General features: G+C 52.8%; 2 protein-coding genes across 12 annotated transcripts in view; both read right to left on the bottom strand.

The window, feature by feature from the left end:
* Window positions 1-330, bottom strand: part of WDR97 (WD repeat domain 97) — a 78,267-nt gene extending 77,937 nt beyond the window's left edge. For all 9 annotated transcript variants that reach the window (XR_014790805.1, XR_014790806.1, XR_014790807.1 and 6 more), the window contains exon 1: window positions 4-330. The gene's annotated coding sequence lies outside the window, so the exon portion shown is untranslated. The remainder of the gene's footprint in view (window positions 1-3) is intronic.
* A 5,471-nt stretch (window positions 331-5,801) lies between these two features.
* On the bottom strand, window positions 5,802-21,707 carry MAF1 (MAF1 negative regulator of RNA polymerase III). 3 transcript variants are annotated; one of them, XM_084854727.1, is made up of 8 exons: window positions 21,439-21,707; window positions 17,046-17,186; window positions 10,010-10,138; window positions 9,295-9,460; window positions 8,199-8,320; window positions 7,956-8,075; window positions 7,736-7,855; window positions 5,802-7,542 (listed from the first exon to the last, which is right to left on the bottom strand). In XM_084854727.1, the coding sequence occupies exons 2-8, from the start codon at window positions 17,126-17,128 to the stop codon at window positions 7,521-7,523; spliced, it is 762 nt and encodes a 253-aa protein (XP_084710853.1). In that variant the 5' UTR covers window positions 17,129-17,186; window positions 21,439-21,707; the 3' UTR covers window positions 5,802-7,520. The 3 variants fall into 3 exon arrangements, with proteins under 3 accessions (XP_084710853.1, XP_084710854.1, XP_084710852.1); XM_084854728.1 differs by lacking the exon at window positions 21,439-21,707 and adding an exon at window positions 21,089-21,432; XM_084854726.1 differs by lacking the exons at window positions 7,736-7,855; window positions 21,439-21,707 and adding an exon at window positions 21,089-21,320.
* Between the last annotated feature and the right edge of the window lie 836 nt (window positions 21,708-22,543).

Raw genomic sequence — 22,543 nt, 5'->3', positions numbered from 1 at the left:
TACCTCAGTGCCTGCAGGCAGCTGTGTGGCGAGCCGTGTTGCCGCGGAGACCAGAGTTCTGTTGACAAGCAGGGAGGGCCCGGCCCTGGGAGCAGGAAGCGCACAGCAGCCGCGCCATGCAGCGGCCAAGGCAGCCCTCCTGGGCAGCGGGGACGGGGCAAAGCCCCGAGCCCAGCTGGGGGCACGATGCGGGGCAGTCCTCATGACCAGCAGGGGCCTCTGCGGGTCTGGGCTGGCCCTTTCGCATCAGCTCGCCTAAGACAGGGAGAGGGAACGAGCGGGGTACCGCAGGGCTCAGTCCCGGGCCAGCTCTTCAACATCTGTATGAATGACTTGGAGGAGGAGGTGCAGGGGAAGCTGATCAGATTTGCAGATGACACAAAACTGGGCGGGATAGCTCATACCCTGGAAGAGAGGAACAGAATTCAAAGTGATCTGGATAGGCTGGAGCGCTGGGCAGAAAACAGAATGAAATAGAATATTTTTATTGTATTTATTATATTTATTAATCACCCATCTGGCTGGTCACCCAGCCACTCTGGGCGATGTACAAAGCATATAATAAAACAGTTTAAAACAAAATTCTACAATAAAAACATTTTCTAAAATACCTTAACCCATCCCAAATGCCTGCCTGAACAACCACATTTTTAATGCACGGCGGAAGCTCATTAAAGAGGGGGCATGGCGGAGTTCCCTAGGGAGGGAGTTCCACAGAGTGGGGGCCACCAAAGAAAAGGCCCTCTCCCTCATCCCCACCAGTCTAGCTGTCCTGGCTGATGGGACAGACAGAAGGCCATGCAAGGCTGATCTTGTTAAGTGGCCTTGGTGCTGCTGGAGGTGCTCCTTAAGATAGGCTGGGCCGGAGCCATATAGGGTTTTAAAGGTCAAAACCAACACCTTGAATTTGGCCCGGAAAACAACTGGTGACCAGTGCAACTCCTTCAGCACTGGAGTGATGTGATCAAGTTCTGCACCTAGGAAAAAGAAACCAAATGCACAGTCACAACATGGGGGATACGTGGCCCAACAACACTACAAGTGAGAAGGACCTTGGAATTGTTGTCAATCACGAGCTGAATATGAGCCAGCAATGTGATGTGGCTGCAAAAAAGGCCAATGCTCTTTTGGGGTGCATTAATAGAAGCCTAGCTTCCAAATCTCAGGAAGGACTAGTTCCCCTCTACTCAGCACTGGTTAGGCCTCATCTGGAGTACTGTGTCCAGTTCTGGGCACTGCACTAAGAAGGATGCAGACAAGCTGGAGAGGGTTCAGAGAAGGGCAACAAACATGATCAGGGGACTGGAAACAAGGCCATATGAGGAAAAACTGAGAGAACTGGGCATGTTTAGCCTTGAGAAGACTGAGGGGAGATAGGATAACGCTCTTCAAGTTCTTGAAAGGTTGTCCCGGACAGGAAGGCCAGCATCTCTTCTCGATCATCCCAGAGTGCAGGACACGGAATAATGGGCTCAAGTGACAGAAAGCCAGATTCCAGCTGAACAGCAGGAGAAACTTCCTGACTGCTAGAGCAATACAACAATGGAACCCGTTCCCTAGGGAGGCGGTGGGCTCTCCCACACTGGAGGCATGCAAGACGAGGCTGGACAGCCATCTGTCAGGGATGCTCTGACTTGGGATTCCTGCGCTGAGCAGGGGTTTGGATTTGATGGCCTTATTGGACTCAATGGTCCCCTTCCAACCCTACTATTCTATGATTCTGTGCAAGGCTTGGGCAGGTGGTCCTGCAGAAAAATTAGCCATCCCTTATCCCTGTCTGTCCCCCCCAGCCCTTTTTCCTCTGGTTTTCCCAAGCAAAGTGGGGATGGTGGGCAGTGGGCAGCCACTCTTCCCTGCAGAAATGGGTCCAAAGGAGGCTTGTGGGAATGAGGTTTGCAAAGGTTCACCATCCAGCTCGCCTAAACACTCCCCCGGCCCCGCACAGGATCTTTCCTCCAGAGCTTAGGGGGAGGAGGAGATCCAGAATCCTGCCATAATTCACAGTAGGGACTGCTGTGCTCAGCGGGACCTTCCCCCCTTCCTCCAGTGCACACTGAGAGGCACAGCACAGTTCAAAACAGGGTCTGTTTGTTTGAGCAGCAGAGCAAGGGGTCAGGGTATTGACCCCTGATGAATGCATCTGGAGCAAAAGGCTGGAGCTCGGTTGTCAGCCAGGCGCCATTGCCTGAAGTGCCCAGACACCCCTTTGCAACGGGCTCATTAAAAGCAATAACCAAGTGCCTGCCTTTGACACCTCTCCAGGTGCAGACACCACACAATGGTGCTGGAGGAAGGGGTGGGGCGGCTGCCTGGCTAGCTACACCCAACACACTACCCAGGGCGGCACCCTAGAAACCCCAAAGCATGCCCCCCCCAACCCTGGGCAATAGCACTAAGGGCAGGTGAGTAGCCATGGATCCCACAGCCACTGCTTCAGCTCAAGGAGTTGATGCCGCCGGCAGCCCTCTGCTCTGTGTCCCATTTGCTCTTTGGAGCCTGCCAGGAGAAGCAGCTGGCACTGTAGGAATGTCCTGGCGCTACCAATGTGGACAGGCTGCTTCTAAGCAGCTTCTAAGCAGGCTGCAGCCCCAAAAGAGCTGTCCAGGCAGAAGAACCTTCCTGGCCTGCTGTTGAGAGAAGGGGGGACACTGAGATCCAGGAAGAGCCCAGCTTGACTGGAGTTTCACTCTGCAGTTTAAACATTGACAGGTCCAGATAAAATCCGTTTTCTTAGTCCTCCTGCCACAAAGGCTTCAGCAGGATAACAGCGGAAATGGTTTCTTGCTCTACCTCTTAGCATTTGGAGGATCTAAAATGGGAAGTTTCTCCAGTCCTTCCAATTGGTCGATGAAAAGCTTCAGAGCACAGCAGGAGGGAGGGAGGTGCAGAGGTAGCCCCAGATCTAAAAGACTCGGACCCTGGGATCCCATGCAGCTCCCTAAATGCCACCAACTAGGCCCCTTGGCTGCCCAGCCTCACCCTTCTCCTACCCAGTTGCTTTATTCCAGAGGATGCAACTCCCAAGCAAAATTAGGCAAAGCTACGTGCATTTAGGAATACTTGTACATAGCTTATTTCAAAGGGGGGGGGGGTTGCCCCAGAAACTGATATTTTAATTCCTGCTGTCAGTTTTCTAGACCTCACCAGACCCCAGTATTTGTTACACACAATTCATTTCCCCTCTCCCTTTCCTGAAGATGTATTTCTTTGGGGTTCTTTGGATGGGATGGGGGAGATTGCTAATAGGGCCAAGCCAATGTCAAATTATGTTTCAGACCGAAAGGTGGGGTGGGAGAGTCAGAAATAAAGTTCTAATCAAACACAGTTGCAGTTAGTACAGATGGAGAAGCCCTCCATGGCTGCCCTCCTTTTCTCATGGCAGGCTGGTGCAAATCTCTTCAGGCCACCCTGCTACAACTGTGCAGCTTAGCTGCAGCAACACAAGTGCTTGGTGAAATGCAAACTCTCCCCCACAGATTGGACAGTCTTAGGAAATACTTGGAGCGCTGCAACTTGGCACACCTCTAAACGCTAGGAGAAAAAACCTTTCATCACAGTGGCTTTCAAAGTCCATCAGCAGATGGAAAAGACCGATACGGATGACACCAGCAGCATCTCTCCCCACCCAGTTTGCATCAGTGACAGCTCTGGTTAGAAAAATCCAAACTGGAGGATCTTTAGCCAAAAAACACAGAGGCCTTCTTAGCTGGATAAAACGGTGAACTGAACCCGACTCCCTGGTGGGGCTTTGCAGGCTCCTCCTGCACAATGGGCCTCTCTCTCTGGCTTGAGGCTTCCCCATTGACCCAAACTAATAATGTCAGAGATGAGGCACAGCTTTTCAAGCCACTGCCTAGGCCCAGGGTGGGCAATCGGGGGCCCTCCAGAAACTTGAGACATGCTGCTCATTGGTATCAGCAATACTGGGCAAGGTGATCTCACAGCTCTTGCCTCCTTCGAGAAAGAATATTACCAAAGAGAGTTTTGCCCCGACAAATAGTCCAACAGACATTCAGCATACCTCAGCCTTTAGGAGGACCTTGGACCAGGAGTCATTTTGTAGGGATTTGGATTTTGTATTGTATTGATTGTAGATGTATATACATACCTATGGGTTTTCTTTATGTACTTATTTTGTATGTGTGAGTTTGGCTATATTTGGAATATTAAAAAAAAAATACTGGGCTAGATGGAGCAAGGGTCTGACTTCCTCCGTTCAAAGCACTGGGCGCATGTGGATGAGTTCACTGTAACACAATCACAAGACAGGCCCAGGCAGAGGCTGCCAGCCACTTCACCACCGCAGGAGCAACAGAGAGCAGTAGGGGCAGACCGATCTCGTTCACACAATGCAATCGTGGGCTGACATCGCATTACTCAGCCCTCCAATACTATTCTGTGTGTACAGTTTGCTGCTATGTTTTAAGGGCAGGATTTTAAGGGGGTGGCAGCAAAAGAATTGGGACCTTCTCAAACTGGGGAGAGGTAACGAGCGGGGTACCGCAGGGCTCAGTCCTGGGCCCAGTGCTCAACATTTTTATTAATGACTTGGAGGAGGGGGTGCAGGGAATGCTGATTTGCAGATGACACAAAATTGGGCAGGAGAGCTAATACCCTGGAAGACAGAAACAAAATTCAAAACGATCTTGATAGGCTGGAGCACTTGGCAGGAACCAACAGAATGAAATTGGATAGGGGTACATGCCAAGTTCTGCACCTAGGAAAAAGAAACCAAATGCAGTTACAAGATGGGGGAAACGTGGCTCAACAACATGACAAGTGAGAAGGATCTTGGAATTGTTGTAGCTCACAAGCTGAATATGACCCAACAATGTGATGTGGCTGCAAAAAAGGCAAATGCTATTTTGGGCTGCATTCATAGACATATAGCTTCCAAATCATGTGACGTACTAGTTCCCCTCTACTCAGCACTGGTTAGGCCTCATCTGGAATACTGTGTCCAGTTCTGGGCACCACATTTTAAGAAGGATGCAGACAAACTGGAGAGGGTTCAGAGGAGGGCAACAAAGATGATCAGGGGACTGGAAACAAGGCCCTGTGAGGAGAGAAAGAAAGAAAGAATGGGGCATGTTTAGCCTTGAGAAGAGAAGATTGAGGGGAGATATGATAGCGCTCTTCAAGTACTCGAAAGGTTGTCACAGAGAAGAAGGCCAGGATCTCTTCTTGATCATCCCAGAGTGCAGGACACGGAATCATGGGCTCAAGTTACAGGAAGCCAGATTCCAGCTGAACATCAGGAGAAACTTCCTTTCTGTTGGAGCAATACCACAATGGAACCAATTCCCTAGGGAGGTGGTGGGCTCTCCCATACTGGAGGCATTCAAGACAAAGCTGTCAGGGATGCTCTGACTTGGATTCCTGCATTGAGCAGGGGGTTGGACTCGATGGTCTTAGAGGCCCCTTCCAACCCTACTATTCTATGATTCTATGAATTCTACAGCTAAGCAAATGTTTTTGTGGGTTCTTCCAGTAGAGTTTGCTCATCTTTACAGGGGCAACAAACAAGATCCACGAGAAACTCAAAGGCCTTTGCGCCAAACAGGGCAAGAGGGCCTGGGCAGGACAGGCAAGGGCAATGCCGAAGGTGAGAGCTGATCCTTTAATACCACATCCACCCTGCTCCTAGTCCTTGTTGCAGGCCCAGCCACAGCTTCCTCGGCAGCAAATGTGTCCCTGAAGGCTTGCAGCGCAGACCCTTCACGCTAGCTCCCCACTCCCCCTGCCACTCCGTTTCCTTCAAGGAAATAGACAGAACAAGTGCCCCAAAGACACATTAAGACACAGAGGAAAAAACTTTTATAGCCGCACCAATCATTGCTAGGCAACATAGTTAAACATAGGAGAAAGGGAACACGCCAGTGAATCTAAAGGGAGAGGGGTGAGAAGGAGTTCCCAAAATTGCTTGCTGGCTGGCACTGGTGAGAGAACAGCAATGGGGAACAGAGGCAGGGGAGCCCAGGGGGGGCCAAATCCAGGCTGCCCCTCCTCAAACAGCCCCTCCCTTCCAGGCAGATGAATTGCACAGAAAGCAGGAAGGGGGAACTGCAGCGTGTCTCTCCGGCTCTAGCTATGGAGGCCCTGCACGTAGCACCAGGGAGTGGGTGGCAGGCTCTGGAGCGCAGAGCCCCCCTTCAGTTACCCCTCTACCCCACTCAAAACACAAAAGGGGGGATGACACCCCGGAAAATTGCTCTGTTTCTCCCCGTTTCTCAAGGGCAGTTATGGTGGCAGCGGCAGCCTGGCTCCCGCTTCCACACCCTACCCTTAAGCCTCAGGGAGCAGGCAGGGGAAACAGCTTTGGTGGACTGCTAGCCGACATATCCTCCTGCCTGGGAAGGTATAGTCCTCACAGAGACACTAACCTTGAGCAGCACGGCCAAAATGGTGGAGTGTTCTGGCTGGTGGAAGCAGAAGCAGGCGTCTTGGGATGGGAGCTCTGCCACCAACAGCGACTCCCCTTCCACACTCCTCCGCCACACCCACCACTATCAGCCCCTTCTGGCTCACTCTCCCCCTCCCCCCGCACACACACAGAAGAGAGAATCAGAGTCAGTGCAAAAGAAAGGACGGGGGGAGGAGACGGGCATTTTCACAGCAGCAAAGAACAGGCAGCGCTGGGGGAGGGGGGGGCGACGCAGGCATTGGAGTGGCCCTCCTGCTCTGTCAGCACCAGAGCCCCCTCCACTCTCGAGTGGGGAGGGCGAAGTGCTCCTTTGTCCACTGAGCATAGTCCAACAGGCTATGGCTGGGAGCGGGGAAGGAGCTCACTGCAGCAGCAGGAGGACAGTGGGGTGGGGGGAGTTAGGCCTGAATACAAAAATAAAACTCTGAGAGCCCTTGGGAAACGCAAAGCAGCAACATCACCAAGATGCCCAAACCCCGACTTCTACCAGGCCAGCTTGGGCTCGCTCCATGCCCAATGTCTTTTGTGGTTAGAAAGAGAGGAGGGAGGGAGGGTCCCTCATAGCAAATCCAGCTTCTGCCTGTCATCCAGCCGTTAGTATATTGCAGCACTGGGAAGAGTAAAAACAGTTGCCAAAAGCATCAGCCACTGTAGCCGGGGGGGAGGGGGCAGAAAGAGCCCCAGTGGAGACTTGAAACAGACGGACGATTCCCACCGTCAGCCAGCCTGGGGGGGATCCGGCGTCACGAGGGAAGGGAGGCATGGCCCCACCCCAGCCAGGCGCTGCCTCCCCACCACGGCTGCTGGGGCTGTGAACAGACAGAGTTCGCTCTGCCATAGTCGGGAACAGAAAGTGCTTCCGGATGGTCCTGTCCTCCTCTGGAAAGGCAAGGCAACAGATCCAGCATTGCAAAGGGTGCCAGACCCGCAGCGTCCAGAATCCTGGCCGCATCCTGGCCGTCCAGAGGCACCGGCTGATCATGCAGTATCCACAGGGCAGGCAGGCGTGCAGGCAGAGCAACTCAGCGCTGGGTTGGCTTGGGAAACACGCTGGAGGAGCCAGCCTTGGTGGAGTTGGGGTGCACGGGCCGAGGCATCACATGCAGATCACTTGTCTCCTGCAGAGAGAAGAGGCAAGGAGGAGGCCCTCAAGTGCAGCCAGAGGAGGCCGCCCCGCCCACTGAGTCACTCGCCTGCCCCGCCCCGCCTCGAGGGAGCCCCTCCCTCAGCTGCCCAGCGGCAGCAAGGGCCCCAGTGCCCCAGAGCAGGGCCCAGAGTCACTTCCACACATTCACACACACACGCGGCCACCTGTCCTCCTCCACGCTGGCCCCGTCCTTGTCACAGGGGCCGGCCGCCTCCTCCGCATCGTCCTCGCTCAGGTCCATGTTCAGCTCATTCCCGGCCTCGGGATGAGGGTACGTGGAGCCACTGGGAAGACAGAGTGCGCCTCAGCGTGTGGCTGCCTGGGGACAGAGCGATGGGGAGGGGCCGGCCAGCACCCCGTGGCCAGGGGCTCCCCAGGCCTGACCTGATGGAGCGGCAGGTGAAGAACACCATCCGCCGCAGCCGCTTGTTGTAGAAGAAGTAGTTGAAGGACCACAGGCTGCCCTCCTCGCCGAACGGGTCCGAGTCCAGATCTGGGTTGTAGCTGTGGAGCGAGAGGAGCGGGGAGCAGTGAGCTACCCGGCCTGCCGCCCAGCATCCCCCGCCCCGGAGCTCGAGCAACCTCCCTGGGCTGGGGAGGCCCTTGCGCACGCTGCTGGGAGCCCACCTGTAGATGTCGCACTCGGAGAGGCAGATCTCCTGGTCCACAGCGTCCCACAGCTGAGGCTTCAGCGCATTGAAATCCTCCCGCACAGCAGAAAAGAGGCTGCAGTTCACAGCATTCACCACCTGAAAAAAGACCTGGGGCTCTGGCTGGGCTCTTACGCAGCACTTAGGGAGAGACGGGGGGGGGGGGGGGTGCTGCTGCTCCTCAAGCACCCACTGGCTTCAGTGGGCCAGCAGGCGTCGCCAGGGAGGAAAGGATGGGGGCCAGCCCAAGACACGGGGGGCTGTAGGGCTCCCTGGCAGAGGCGGACAAGCAACCTTAGCGCTTAGGCAAAAGCTCGTTTGCCTGGTGCTGTGAAGATCCACTGGGGCAGGAGTGGGGAACCAGTTTTGGCCTGAGGGCTGACTTGCCTCTGGACGAGCACGCCGGGGACTGCAGGCCAGCAGTGGGGGGGGGGCGAAGGGGGGCTGCCCATTTTGGAGACTGGAGACATCCTCTGAGATCTAGCCACGTTGGGTCATGCTGAAGCAGGGGGGTGGAGCCTCCAGCGGAAGCCACGTGGGACTCAGCAGCAGTAGAAAAGGGGACCAGATATATGGGTCAATGGCTTGGCCTCCGCCGCCCTATACAGCCAACGTGGGCACCGCTTTGCGGAAATGTTAGGAGGAGGTCCTCTCTGCCAGGCCTGCAGTCGTACAGATGCAAGGCCGCTTATAGCAGGGATGGGTTTGTGCCAGAGTGACAGCCCCCCATCCCCACCCCAAGGATCTCCGGGGCAAAAGGCCTTTTATTGAAGAGAATGTGGTACAGCTTCCCACAGGTGGTCTTGAGTTCCTGCTCAAGGTGGGAGATGAAAACCTGCAGGGAGTTGGAGCCTGATGTGAAGGAAATTCCCTCCCACCTGCCCTAGGATCCACTTTTCTACCGCTCAGCTGCCACCCAAGCAATCAGAGGGAGGCAGCGGCAGGCATCACAGTAAGGAGCAGGCCTGGTGAGGCGCTACAAGGCCCAGCCTGCCAAAGACAGAGGGCAGCCAAGGAATCACTAGCCCCCGTGGGGCTCACAGGCCAGACCACGGAGCGGGGGACCCACTTACCCAGTTAAGACTTGGCTCCCGGCTGAACTCATGGCTCTTGGCAGCGCTGAAGTCATAGTCTGGCCGGAAGGACTCGTTGAGTGTTGCTATCAGGTAGAAGAGAGTCTTGCGGCTGCACTTGTCACTGAGGGGCCCCTCCTCGTCGCCACTTTGGCTCTTGCTGAGCCTAGCACACAGGACACGGATTGGTCTGCTGCCTTTCTCGGAGTGCTGCACAGCAGACACTAGGCCCATACCAGCCAGGGCCCCTGGAACACAGCTGGAGCCTGCTGAGCTCTCTGCTGCCCATTGCTGAGCCAAATTAAGATTTGGGCAGATGTTGCCAGATCTTGGAGCACAGCCTCAGAACACTGGGCAAGAGAGTGGCCCTATGGACACCTGCCTCTTCCCATCGTGCCTGTGGCCTGGGATAGTGTGGAGAATGCAGCAACAGCCATGCACACAACCCTAAAGAGAGGGAGAGTCTGGGAACAGGAAGTTGTGCGAGTCCGCTCCACCCCAGTTTCCCTGGGACCAGGCCATGTCCAGCACACAGTGTCCCTTCTCCAGTCAGATGGCTTCGTGCTGCAGAACGCCCCCTGGCAGCACCAACAGAACTCTCGCCCAGCCCAGCCCCCCACCAGGGCACTTCAGGAGGGGGCAAAGCGAGGCTGGGGATGGCCCCGGCTTGCCTGGAAAAGCCATTCTGTGTGGGGCGGAGCTGGGGCACCCGTACCTGCTTGGGCTGATCCCTGTGGTCTGGGGCGGTGACAGGGCCTCCAGCACATGGGGCTGGCCCTCCTGGCAGAACTGCTTGAAGAGGTGCTTGTCGTCGCCGGCCATCTTGCAAGAGTAGCTCTCGATCCTGCAGGGAGACAGGTGACTCTGAGCCAAAGAGGATGTGGCCGGGGCAGCCCACAGTCCTCCGGAACCAAAGGGCCTAGGAGATCCTAAGAAGCAGGGAGAACTGACAGGGAGGCCGCCACCACCCAGAGGCCACAGGGGCTGGAAGCACCAGGGAGCCGGGTTCCTGGCATGCCAACTGCCCATGTACAGAGGACTGCAAGAGGGAGACACGCAGAGACGCTGATCTGGCTTCCAAGCCTTTGGATAATTTTTGCACTTTGCACCACAACCCTGAGATACTTTGCATAAAGATAAAATAGTCCATGAAAGCGTATGCCATAACAAGCGTATCAGTCTTGTAGGATGCCACAAGACTCTGCTGTGTTTACCTAGCAGGAGGGGTGAGAAGCAGCCCACCACGGTGCCCCCACTGCCATCCTGACAAGCTGATCCAGAAAGATGCCATAGCTGGTGATACCAAAAGTCCCTGAGTGGTCCAGGAGAACCAACTGGGTCACACTACTCCTGCCCATCTCCCAGCACAGGCCATCCAGCAGGGTGATGAAGGGAGTCTCAGTCCCCGAATAGTCAAAGCAGCAGGGGCCACCCCTTCTCTCAGTGGGCCGTATGCACAATCCCCCCCACCCAAAAGGCCAGCCCCCTCCACTAGGGAGTCACTACAAGGGTGGCATCTTGAAATATGGACATCCTAACAACATGTAGGATTTCCACACAAGTAAAAATTGTGTCAATCCTGAGAGTTTTCTACAAAAATGATCACCATTCTTGAAGTGTAATGACTCAACCAAAACTTTCTGAGACCATTAAAATTCTGCTCCATATTTTTGAATTAATTTCTAGCATTTTCAAGGGTTTAGCTAATAAGTTCCCATCTCTCTCATTATCCAGTGCCAGTATTCCTGTAGTAAAACACCTATAAGCAAGAACTTAAAAATATGGTTGTTTCCATTTGTATTTCCTTTATTATAATTTTTTAATTTGTATATAATTGGATTGAGATATTTTACTATAATTATAAATTATATAATAATGCCTTGAAAAATGAAAAAACAGCATTTTAAAATATTAGCCAGGAAAGGCAAGGGTCAGTAGAGCTCAGAGTCCACATCCTACGTGTTAGGGGTGCCTCTGAGCATAGGCAGTGGCAGAGTAGCTCAGATTCTGAACAGGAACTGCAAAACGTGTGGGAGGAACTTTCCCAGACTCTTCCAGACAGGGAGAGACAGATTCTTCAGGTTTCAATAGTCCAGCTGGACGGAGAGGGTTTCTCTTCGCACACCCGAGAGATAGCGAACAGGGAGAAGGGGGATGTGGAGAGCCTGAATTCTTAGACGCCAGGCGCAGATGCAGAGCCAAGAGAAAGATGGCAGGGCTTCCCATCTTTGGCTTTTTTGAAGCAGAGCTTACAAGATAGAGGGAGATCCCCCCCACCTTAAGTGAGAATAGCCTGCCTGCCTTTCCTCAAGCAGTGGGCAACTTTCAACCTGGGTAGCTTCCCCTTGACCTCCCTGAAGTCTTTTCCTTTGTAGACCGTGAGTTACTGACAATTTGCATCTGTATGACCCATTGAAGTAAAGGATTAAAGAGCTGTGGAGAGAAGCCTCTTGTCTGTGTTTTTGATTTGCCTTGTGAAGTTCAGCAGGGACAAAAGGGAATCCTGACACTACAAAGTGGGAAAGTTATCCAAGCAAATGCAATGGGATGAGCCAGACTAGTATCTGCCACACAAGGGGCACCCAAGTCGGAGCAGGCATTTCTCTTGGCAAGATACAAAGGGCTGCCAGCTGTTCCTCTAAGTGTCCTTCCAGATGGAGGGTGGGCTCCTAGTGCTACCAAGCAGAAGGCCTCGTGCAGCTGTCCTGCCTTTTTCGCCTTCACTGATTTTCTCTGGTAAGAAAAAAGATGGAAGAAGTGGTGGGAAAACACAGGAGAGCTACGAGCAGATGTTGTTTGGACTATCTGCCATGGGCAAAATTTTGAGAATGAGGCAGGGCGATGGCACAGCAAAAGCCTTGTCTGGAAGCACCCTAACTCCCAAGGGGCTACCAGGAAGCCGTTTAGATTCCACCATCAGCATTTGGGGACAGACCATCTTAACGGGTCTGACACCCAGTCAGACATCAGGGATGCTTCCAGACAGAAAGTGCCTAGTGCCACAAAACCATTGCTGTACGCTACAAGTGGATTGCAAATGACCATCCACGCTCCAGGGGTTCTGGTGCTTTCTTCAGGTGTTCTTTTCTTTTTTCTTCAGGTGCATCTCACTATGCTCCATCCACACATGGGAAAGCCGAATGGGCTGTGTTGTCCTCTCCCCTTTTCACCTCTCTTGGTCACCACACCCTCCCTTCTTCGGCTTTTTGAAGCACCCTTACTTCCAAGCAAACATGTTTAAGATGGACTGTAAATCCCATCAATTTCGCCTTTCAAGGCAAGTTCAGGGGAATTCCCCACCGCCACCCCACCCCCATGCTACAATGGTGCGAGGGATCTGAAGCTGGGGACTGCACTGGTCCCTGCTGCCTGCGCTTCCATCCCTCAACGTCCTGAACAGGAATTCTGCAGGAGGCTGCCTGCTTGCTTGATCAAAGCCCAGGCGGGAGACAACATTCATCTTCTGATACCACTTGTACGCTCCAGTAAAATGCACAAATGTTTTAACTGTTAGCTGCGCTTTCCCATCATTAAACAATTCCGCTATTCTAAATTTCTTTTCCAGACATTATAAAGGCACAGGGCTAGCGGGCTGCAGCTGAGCAGAACACGTGTTCTGGGTACACGCGTTACCAACCGGGCTGCAAGTCCCACTGATTTCCCTTGAGAAGGCCGGGTGTTCCACAACCGGATTTCAATTTCACAGATGGATCTTATCAGACAACGCAACCCAGTCAGCTTCACAACACCAATCAAAAATTTGCCAGCTTGATTTTCCCTGCTTATGTTACTTGGCTCCACAATTTGTTTTAGTAGAAAGCCTCAGGGCCCCTCCCCCACAGACACAGAGCACAAAGGAGCCCCATTTTTAATCCCTCCCAATACTTTAGATCAGAATTACGCAAATAATAAATTCAAAAAAGAAAAAATGGCGGGGTAGAGTCCCCTCATTAAGTAGATAACTGCAGTTTGTGTGGGGGTAGGACAATGTTCATTCCAAGAGAGAAGGAAGGATCAGAAGCAATCAAGTAATGCTCTCATTTACATGTTTGATAAAGAGACTGTTGGATGGAATACCTGGGAATTATGATAGACTATAACAGATCCCCCCTTCATGGATCACTGCTTTGTTGTGGCGAAGGGGCTTGCGTAACTCAGTGAAGCCATAAGCTATGCCGTGCAGGGCCACCCAAGACGGACAGGTCATGGCAGAGAGTTCTGACAAAATGTGGTCCACTGGAGAAGGAAATGGCAACCCACTCCAGTATCCTTGCCAAGAGAACCCCATGGAACGTATCACAAGGCTAAAAGATATGACACCGGAAGATGAGACCCTCAGCTCGGAAGGTGTCCAATATGCTACTGGGGAAGAGCAGAGGGTATTTCCAAGTAGCACCAGAAAGAGTGAAGCGGCTGGGCCAAAGCCGAAAGGACACTCAGCTGTGGATGTGTCTGGTGGTGAAAAGAAAATCCGATGCTGTAAAGAACAATATTGTTTAGGAACCTGGAATGTCAGATCAATGAATCAAGGTAAGCTGGAGGTGGTCAGACATGAGATGGCAAGATTGAACATCGACATCTTGGGAATCAGCGAACTAAAATGGACAGGCATGGGCGAATTTAATTCAGGTGACCATCATATCTACTATTGTGGGCAAGAATCCCTTAGAAGAAATGGAGTAGCACTCATAGTCAACAAAAGGGTGGGAAAGGCAGTACTGGGGTACAATCTTAAAAATGATAGAATGATCTCAGTACGAATCCAAGGCAAACCATTCAACATCACAGTAATTCAACTCTATGCCCTAACCACTGAGGCCGAAGAAGCTGAGATTGATCGGTTCTATGAAGACCTACAACACCTTCTAGAACTAACACCAAAAAAAGACGTCCTCTTCATCATAGGGGATTGGAATGCTAAAGTAGGAAGTCAAGAAATCACCGGGATAACAGGCAGGCATGGCCTTGGTGTACAAAATGAAGCAGGACAAAAGCTAATAGAGTTTTGCCAAGAGAACATGCTGATCATAGCAAACACTCTTTTCCAACAGCACAAGAGGCGACTCTACACATGGACATCACCAGATAGTCAATATCGAAATCAGATTGATTATGTCCTTTGCAGCCAAAGATGGAGAAGCTCCATACAGTCAGTCAAAACAAGACCTGGAGCTGACTGTGGCTCAGATCATGAGCTGCTTCTTGCAAAATTTCGGCTTAAATTGAAGAACGTCAGGAAAACCACTAAACCGTTCAGGTATGACCTAAATCATATCCCTGATGAATATACAGTGGAGGTGAGGAATAGATTTCAGGGATTAGACCTGATAGACAGAGTGCCTGAGGAACTATGGACGGAGGTCCGTAACATTGTTCAGGAGGCAGCAACGAAATCCATCCCAAAGAAAAAGAAATGCAAGAAAGCCAAGTGGCTGTCTGATGAGGCTTTACAAGTAGCTCACGAAAGAAGGGAAGCGAAAAGCAAGGGAGAAAGGGGAAGATATACCCAACTGAATGCAGAGTTCCAGAGAATAGCAAGGAGAGACAAGAAGGCCTTCTTAAGTGAACAATGCAAAGAAATCGAGGAAAACAACAGAATGGGAAAGACTAGAGATCTCTTCAAGAAAATCGGAGATCTCAAGGGAACGTTTTGTGCAAAGATGGGCATGATAAAGGACAAAGAAGGCACCTAACAGAAGCAGATGAGATTAAGAAGAGGTGGAAAGAATACACAGAAGAACTATACAGGAAAGATCTGAATGTCCCTGATAGCCATGATAGTGCGGTCACTGAAGTTGAGCCGGACATCCTAGAGAGTGAAGTCAAGTGGGCCTTAGGAAGCATTAGTAACAATAAAGCTAGCGGAGATGACAGTATTCCAGCCGAGCTATTTAAAATCCTAAAAGATGATGCTGTTAAAGTGCTGCATTCAATATGCCAACAAATCTGGAACACTCAACAGTGGCCACAAGACTGGAAAAGGTCAGTTTACATTCCAATTCCAAAGAAGGGCAATGCCAAAGAGTGTTCAAACTACCGCACAATTGCGCTCATTTCACATGCCAGCAAGGTGATGCTCAAAATCCTACAAGCTAGGCTTCAGCAGTATGCGAACCGAGAACTACCGGAAGTACAAGCTGGGTTTAGAAGAGGCAGAGGAACTAGAGATCAAATCGCCAACATTCGCTGCATCATGGAGAAAGCGGAGAATTCCAGAAAAACGTCTATTTCTGCTTCATTGACTACGCTAAAGCCTTTGATTGTGTGGATCACAACAAACTGTGGCAAATTCTTAAAGTGATGGGAGTACCAGACCACCTTACCTGTCTCCTGAGAAACCTGTACGAGGGTCAAGAAGCAACAGTCAGAACCAGACATGGAACAACCGAGTGGTTCAAAATTGGGAAAGGAGTACGACAAGGCTGCATATTGTCACCCTGCTTATTTAACTTATATGCAGAGTACATCATGAGAAATGCCGGGTTGGATGAATCAGAGGTCGGAATTAAGATTGCTGGGAGAATTATCAACAACCTCCGATATGCAGACGATACCACCCTAATGGCAGAAAGCGAAGAGGATCTCAAGAGCCTCTTGTTGAGGGTGAAAGAGGAGAGTGCAAAAGCTGGTTTGAAACTCAACATTAAAAAAACTAAGATCATGGCATCTGGCCCCATCACTTCCTGGCATATAGAAGGGGAAGAAATGGAAGCAGTGACAGATTTTACTTTCTTGGGCTCCAAGATCACCGCAGACAGTGACTGTAGCCATGAAATTAAAAGACGCTTGCTCCTTGGGAGGAAAGCTATGGCCAACCTAGACAGCATAGTAAGAAGCAGAGACATCACCTTGCTGACAAAGGTCCGTCTAATCAAAGCTATGGTTTTCCCAGTAGTAATGTATGGATGTGAGAGCTGGACTATAAGGAAGGCTGAGCGCCGAAGAATTGATGCTTTCGAACTGTGGTGCTGGAGAAGACTCTTACGAGTCCCCTGGACTGCAAGGAGGTCAAATCAGTCCATCCTAAAGGAAATCAACCCTGAGTGCTCATTGGAAGGACAGATACTGAAGCTGAAGCTCCAATATTTTGGCCACCTAATGCGAAGAGAAAACTCCCTGGAAAAGACCCTGATGCTGGGAAAGACTGAAGGCAAAAGGAGAAGGGGACGGCAGAAGATGAGATGGCTAGATAGCATCACGGATGCAATGAATATGAACTTGAGCACGCTCCGGGAGAGAGCGCAGGACAGGAAGGCCTGGCGTGCTATGGTCCATGGGGTCACGAAGAGTCGGACACGACTGAACGACTGAACAACAACATAACAGATCCACCACCCCAACCACCAAGCTACCATACACACCACTGAGATCTCAGAAGGCCAGAATGGGGACAGCTTAAATCAACCTGCCTCATCCAACCAGATCTTGCTAACATATATATATGCCAGGTTGACTCCATCACCGCAGGTTTCTCCAGTGTGCTGAACTAGTATTTAATGGCAGCACTTTAAGGCTCAAATGGATTATTGGCACAGCAGCCAGAGAACCAGCTGGGTAGAGACCTGGGAGGAGCCTGTTCTGAACAATCCTCCATCCCACCCCATGGCTGACAAGCTGCTCTTTCAAAACCATGAACCAGACTCAGGATTTGAAGAGGTGAGCCGGCGAGCTGCAGAAAAGCACCTCCAAGGCTGGGTGCCAACATGCACAAGAGAGGCGTTTCCCCATGGAGGAGCCTCCTTGCCCCTCACCTGCCAATGATGTGGGCGTCTCCCGTCTCCACCGTCAGCTGGGAGTTTATGGCTTCAAAACTGGAGTTTTCCAACAGCTTCATTGTTGTGCTTCCTGGCACCAGAACAGTTCTCAGTGCTACAGCTATAATGTTGAACTTCCTGGAGGAGATGGAGAGAGAAGAGGTCATCAGCCAATGCCAACAGCTCTGGGAACAGACAACAAGGGCTCTGCAACCACCCAGGGAGCTCCACAAGGGGGCACTAGACTCAAAGTGGAGCCAAAGGCAGGCACAACGGCGCCCTCCTGGGGCTTGGAAAGATGGGTCACCCCTGGAGGGAGCCCCCCCACTGCATCTTCTAGTACTGACCCAGAGAGGGACATGGCCACCCCACTCTCCAAGCCTTCAGTCAACATCCCAGAGTATAGGGGGTGGCGCTCTGCAATGCTCACACATGGGCTTTCCCATCCTCACCCTGCTCCCCAGATACCATCCAACTTGGAGGACTGACAGTACTTCCATGTGCTCAACAACACCTGCCATTTCCTCCAGCTCTGCAGAAGTCTTTGATTCTAGACTTCACACGAGCTCAGCCACCTTCCAGGTGCCTCTGAGACTGGTCAGAACATGGGACTGGGTGGGAGGAGCTGTGCTCTGCTGGAGGAGGGCTGCCCTCTCAGTGTTGCTACAGACCACAATAGTGACATGGAACCCCCATGCTCAGGGATGGCATACCTCCAAGGGTCAGATTCTGCAAACAAGCCAGAGGGCAGGGCCACAGATCTCTTCTCCCCCTGCTGCAAGGGTCCAGGGCTGGCCCGTGGGGAAAACGGGAGCACTAGATTCAAGGGATATCTGAGCCAATCCACCATGAACCACCTGGGCCAGCAGAAGTCCCCCCCAATTTTATTTATTTATTCCATTTCTATACCGCCCAATAGCCAAAGCTCTCTCGGCGCTTCACAAAAATTAAACCATAAGGTGCAGGATAAAACAATATAAAATATTGTTATTGTTATTTTATATTGAAATATAAAAATTCAAAACTCAATACCTGGAAGGGCTGCTGTAACCAGAGCTTCTGTAAACAAGCAGTGGACACAACACTCCCTTCCCTCCTGCCTTTGGTCCCTGGTCCAAGGACATGCCAGGGAAGATAAGCTCTGAGAGAGATGAAGGACAGCATCACTCTGCAGCTCAGCATCTGCCCCAAGCTCTAAGACCACAGACAGGGCAGCTGCAGGAGACATGTGTGACCTCAGTAGAGAATCCTCCCTACCAAGACAAGTAAAGTGTGCAGACCTGAGTCGTGCACTAGAGGAGACTGCTTCAACTTGATCAGCAAAGCCCTTGGACTCTTCCAGGATAGGGCTCTGTGTTGAGGATGCACCTTTAGAACCTCCATCCGGGGTGGGGGTGGGCGAAACTGGTAGAGTGACTCCAAATCTCTAGGCATCCTGCTTGAAACCAGTGGATCGGGAGGCACTATGAGCCAGGGGAGGCTGGTTGAAAGGCACTTGGGCCCTGGAAAAAACAGCTGGACAGCAGCATCAGACTTTGTTCCCAGAATATGAACCCAGCTCTTCCCCCTCCTCACCCCTGTAAGAGGGAGAGAATACAGCAGGGGTGGAGGACACATGGTCCTCTAGGTGTTGGTGGACTGCAATTCCCATCAGCCCTAGCCAGGATGGCCAGTAGTGAGGGATGATGGGAGTTGTGGTTCAACAACATCTGGATTCAATGGACTGCACATTCCCCATCCCTGGTGTAAAGGGTGTGTGGTTTCTGGACAGCTTACAGATGTGCCTGCAAGATGATGGCAGCAGCATTTCCTTCTGCCATCTGCTGATTAGACATCAATAGGCCAATATGGACCTTCGGTGGGAACAGGAAGTCTGCCACATCTCTAGGTGCCAGCACCCATGGTTTAAGCCCCAGGGTAAACAGGGGGATGGGATTCCCCAAGGGACGGGGAAGCAGAATTCCTTTCCATGGCATTGGGAGAGGGGCAGCAGACTAGTCTTCTTTAAAAAAAGAAAAAGAATAAAGTTGGTGGTTTTCTGTGTCAAGTGTGCCAGGCCTTTAGAGGGTGGCAACAGATTTTGGGATCAGAGCTGGGATGTCTGTGCTGGAGGGTACAAGCCTTGGTCCAAATAGGACATACCCTGACCTCCTCTGAAGGAGGTACTCAGAGAGAGGACATTCTGGGCTAGGGAGGCACACGGGGGAGGGGGAACCCTCTCATTGAGCAGTCAATGGGGAGGGTGGCTCGGCAGAGGAAGCTGTTCAAAGCACTGAGCCACTGAAGCATGATGGTGCATTCTGCAGCTGATCACTAGCTGAAACATCACAAGCCCGCTGAGCGTTGCTGGCAGGCAGGCCTCACTTCTTTGCATGGAAATATTCCCTGGGTCTGCAATTACCATGATCCTGTCCACCAACCCCATGTAGGTCAGCACAAATAGAAAAACAAGAACTAGAGCCCAGGGTATAGCTTTGCTTTTGACACATATATAAAAGAACAATGAATGTATGTGCTCCAAGGATAAATAAAAGGAGAGTCCTTTGACTTTGGCAGAGGCTAGTTAAAGCCTGAGGCACAAATCTTTCATTATACTGGTTTGATCCTTCCACATGGAAGCCAAGCTGTAGAGATGGCAAGAGTCCATGCCCAAGTTCTAGCCTGTGATGGCATCAAAGCTGCCTATGGTTGGGACGGAACCCTGGCTGCTGAAAGATCAGCCAGGATTCCTGCAAGAGGATCGACCTTCATTTAGCAGCTGTGGAGCAACCCTGTGATTGCACACACCTGTAGAACCCCATGGATATCAGCTGCAGCTGTGTGAAGAGCAGTGCCTGGCCATTATGGGGAAAAGAAGGGGGCCTGAAGAAGCAACATGGCTGCTGCTCTTTGGCAGTTTGTAAGAACACAAGAAGAACCAGACCAAAGGCCTCTCTAGTCCAGCATTCTGTTCCCATGATGGCTGACCAGATGCCCCTGGGAACCCCACAAGCAAGACTCAAGCACAAGAGCCCCCTCCTGCTCGTGTTCCCCAGCAACTGACATACAGAGGCCTCCAATACTGGAGACAGTATATAGCCATCATGAATAGTGGCTATTGATAGACAGTGGCCATTCTTCTCTATGAATCTGTCTAATCCCCTTATAAAGCTGTCCGAGTTGGAGGCCCCTACATCTTATGGTAGCAAATTCCATAGTTCAAGTATGCACTGTGTGAAGGAGGACTGCCTTTGTCTGTCAAAAACTCAAAGCTGTGGCCCCGCAAATGGGTCTGGCATGCTGCTTTGCTCAAGGAGCTTTCAACCATTTCAACCCCTTGATTGCTTTTCGTTGGCTGCTTGAAGCCCAGGGCCAGAAAACTGACACAGAATTAATGTCAAAAAGTCCAGGGGAGTGCCAAGAGGCCTGGATGGGCAATTGGGAATTGGCAGACACTGCATGAAAACAGAAGGGAAAGAGAAAAGAGGTGGGGGGAGTCCTCCAGAGGAGCCCGGTTTGGCCAAAGTTGCCTCCTGGTCTCTGCAGGAACAGTGGTGTTGGCCAGCAACCCAGCCTCACCACCGGTCAGGAGGGTTCCTAGTACTGCTGGGTCTTGCTGGAGTCCCCAGAGGACATGCCAGGGCCATTAAAAGCAGCAGCAGCACCCTGCCACCACCACAGAGCAACACCTAGCTCTTGAAGCAGCTGTTCGGTTACAGGGAAGGAAATTCCCTGCTGCAGGGGCGCCAGCAGCCCTGCCAGATCTCGAACTCTGTGCTCTGAGGCAAAGGCTGCTGCTTCTGCGGCGGGGCAGGGGCCAGTCTGCTGCAGGCCCTGCAGGGGCTGCTCCGGGCTTCCCTGGCTCATTCCAGCGGCCCTGGCTGACAGCCTCAGTGGCTTCAGCTACAAAGGCTGCTGCCCTGCCGTTAAGCTCACTGTCGAGAGGGGGTTATTCCTCCTTTGTTCGACGTACGTATGACGACGAGATTGTTTACTCCTAAGGCATAGTTATGAGTTATGTATATGACTGTTCAGTCCTTGTTATGATTTGTAGCTCTTACTCGGAAACGTCACATTCTCCCGTGTACATTTTTTGACGCTGTCGGAGGCCGCTCTGAGTAGGGATCGCCGTGGAAAAGCGGCACACCAGACGCGGGTGGCGATGCGGCGGCCGCCGCCGCCGCTCCGGGCGAGGCTCCATCCTGCTGTCATCGCGGCAGGGGGGAGCACTACGCTGCCCAGGGCGCCGCGCGCCGCGGAGACGCCCTGGCGCAGGCCCGGCCGCCAGGAGACTCCCGCTCCCAGGATGCCGCGCGCCAGGGCCGCAGGCGCTCGCAGGGCGGCTCTGGCGCGCGGCACGCCGGGAGGCGCAGTCCTGCCGCCGCCGGGCCCGGGCGGCGCCGCTACTGACCTGCCAGGGGGCCGCTTCCTCCTCCCGGTCCGAGGCCGGCTCCTTCAGGGGGCGAGCGCCGTCGACCGGCGCAGCCTCCGGAGGGGACTCGAATCGGGCGCCGCCGCCTGCGCCGCCGCCGCCCGCCGCCTCCAAGTGGCCCGCCGGGGCCCCGCTCGCCTCGACATGGCCCCGACTGGTCGGGCCGATGTGGCCGGCTTATCGCGCCGCCGCCGCCGGTCCTGGCGAGCGACGCGAGGGTCTACTCCTCCGAGGACGACAACAAGAGCGAGCAGCTCCGCCCTGCGCGGGCAATGATTGGACTCTCGCCAGCTTTCCAGTTTCCATTGGCGGAGAAGGGTGCCAATCGGCGGGACTGGAGCATTCCAATGGCTAGTCTTGACGCTAATCAACCGCATCGGCCCGCCGTCGGGCTACAGCCGCCCTCTGATTGGCTGCGGCGTCAAGGGCGCTGTTCGGCCGACTGAGGGACAAAGACGGAGGGCGGCTGTCACTCAATGTGGGCGCAGCCGCGTCCTCTGCGGAGGGGGCGGGGCTCTTGCCGGCCGACGGGGCCGCGGGGGGCGGCGTTATGCTGCGGGTTACGGCGCAAGTGCTTTGGCAAATCCCCAGCGGTCCGTGCAGACAACGGCCCGGGGTTCCGGGAGAGGCAGACCGGGACGCCTGCCTGTACAGCCGGTCGAGGCACGAGCTTCCCCAGCGCCTGCGGGAGCTGTGCGGCCACCCTCCCTAAGCTGCTTTACCCAACCGTATCTAAACGCGCAAGCGGGGTTATTGAATTGTATTTAAAAGTGATGTACATTCTGCCTCTGTTTTAAGAAGCCCAGAAGGCAAAAGATTAAAATCCAGCATAGAATATCACCGCAGCGTAACTAATAGCAAAATAAAAACAATTTGTCAAAACTGTAATAAAGCATCAGCTGCAGTAATTAATACCACTCCGTGCCAGCTGCCATAACCGTGCACATAACGGGCGCACTCCTTGGGAGGAGCTGTAGCCGTGTTAGAGCACCTCTTTTTGCATGCGGAAGGTCCCAGTAGCATCCACAGGTGGGGCTGGGAAAACTCCCGCCTGGAACCCCGAGAGCCGCTGCGGCCAGTCGGT

Source organism: Heloderma suspectum, chromosome 4, assembly GCF_057233095.1.
Source record: "Heloderma suspectum isolate Gila_16-S chromosome 4, 16-S_ref, whole genome shotgun sequence".
In the NCBI taxonomy this organism is placed as follows: domain Eukaryota; kingdom Metazoa; phylum Chordata; class Lepidosauria; order Squamata; family Helodermatidae; genus Heloderma; species Heloderma suspectum.
The sequence above is the reverse complement of the archived record's forward strand: the minus strand, read 5'-3'. Positions and strand labels throughout refer to the sequence as shown.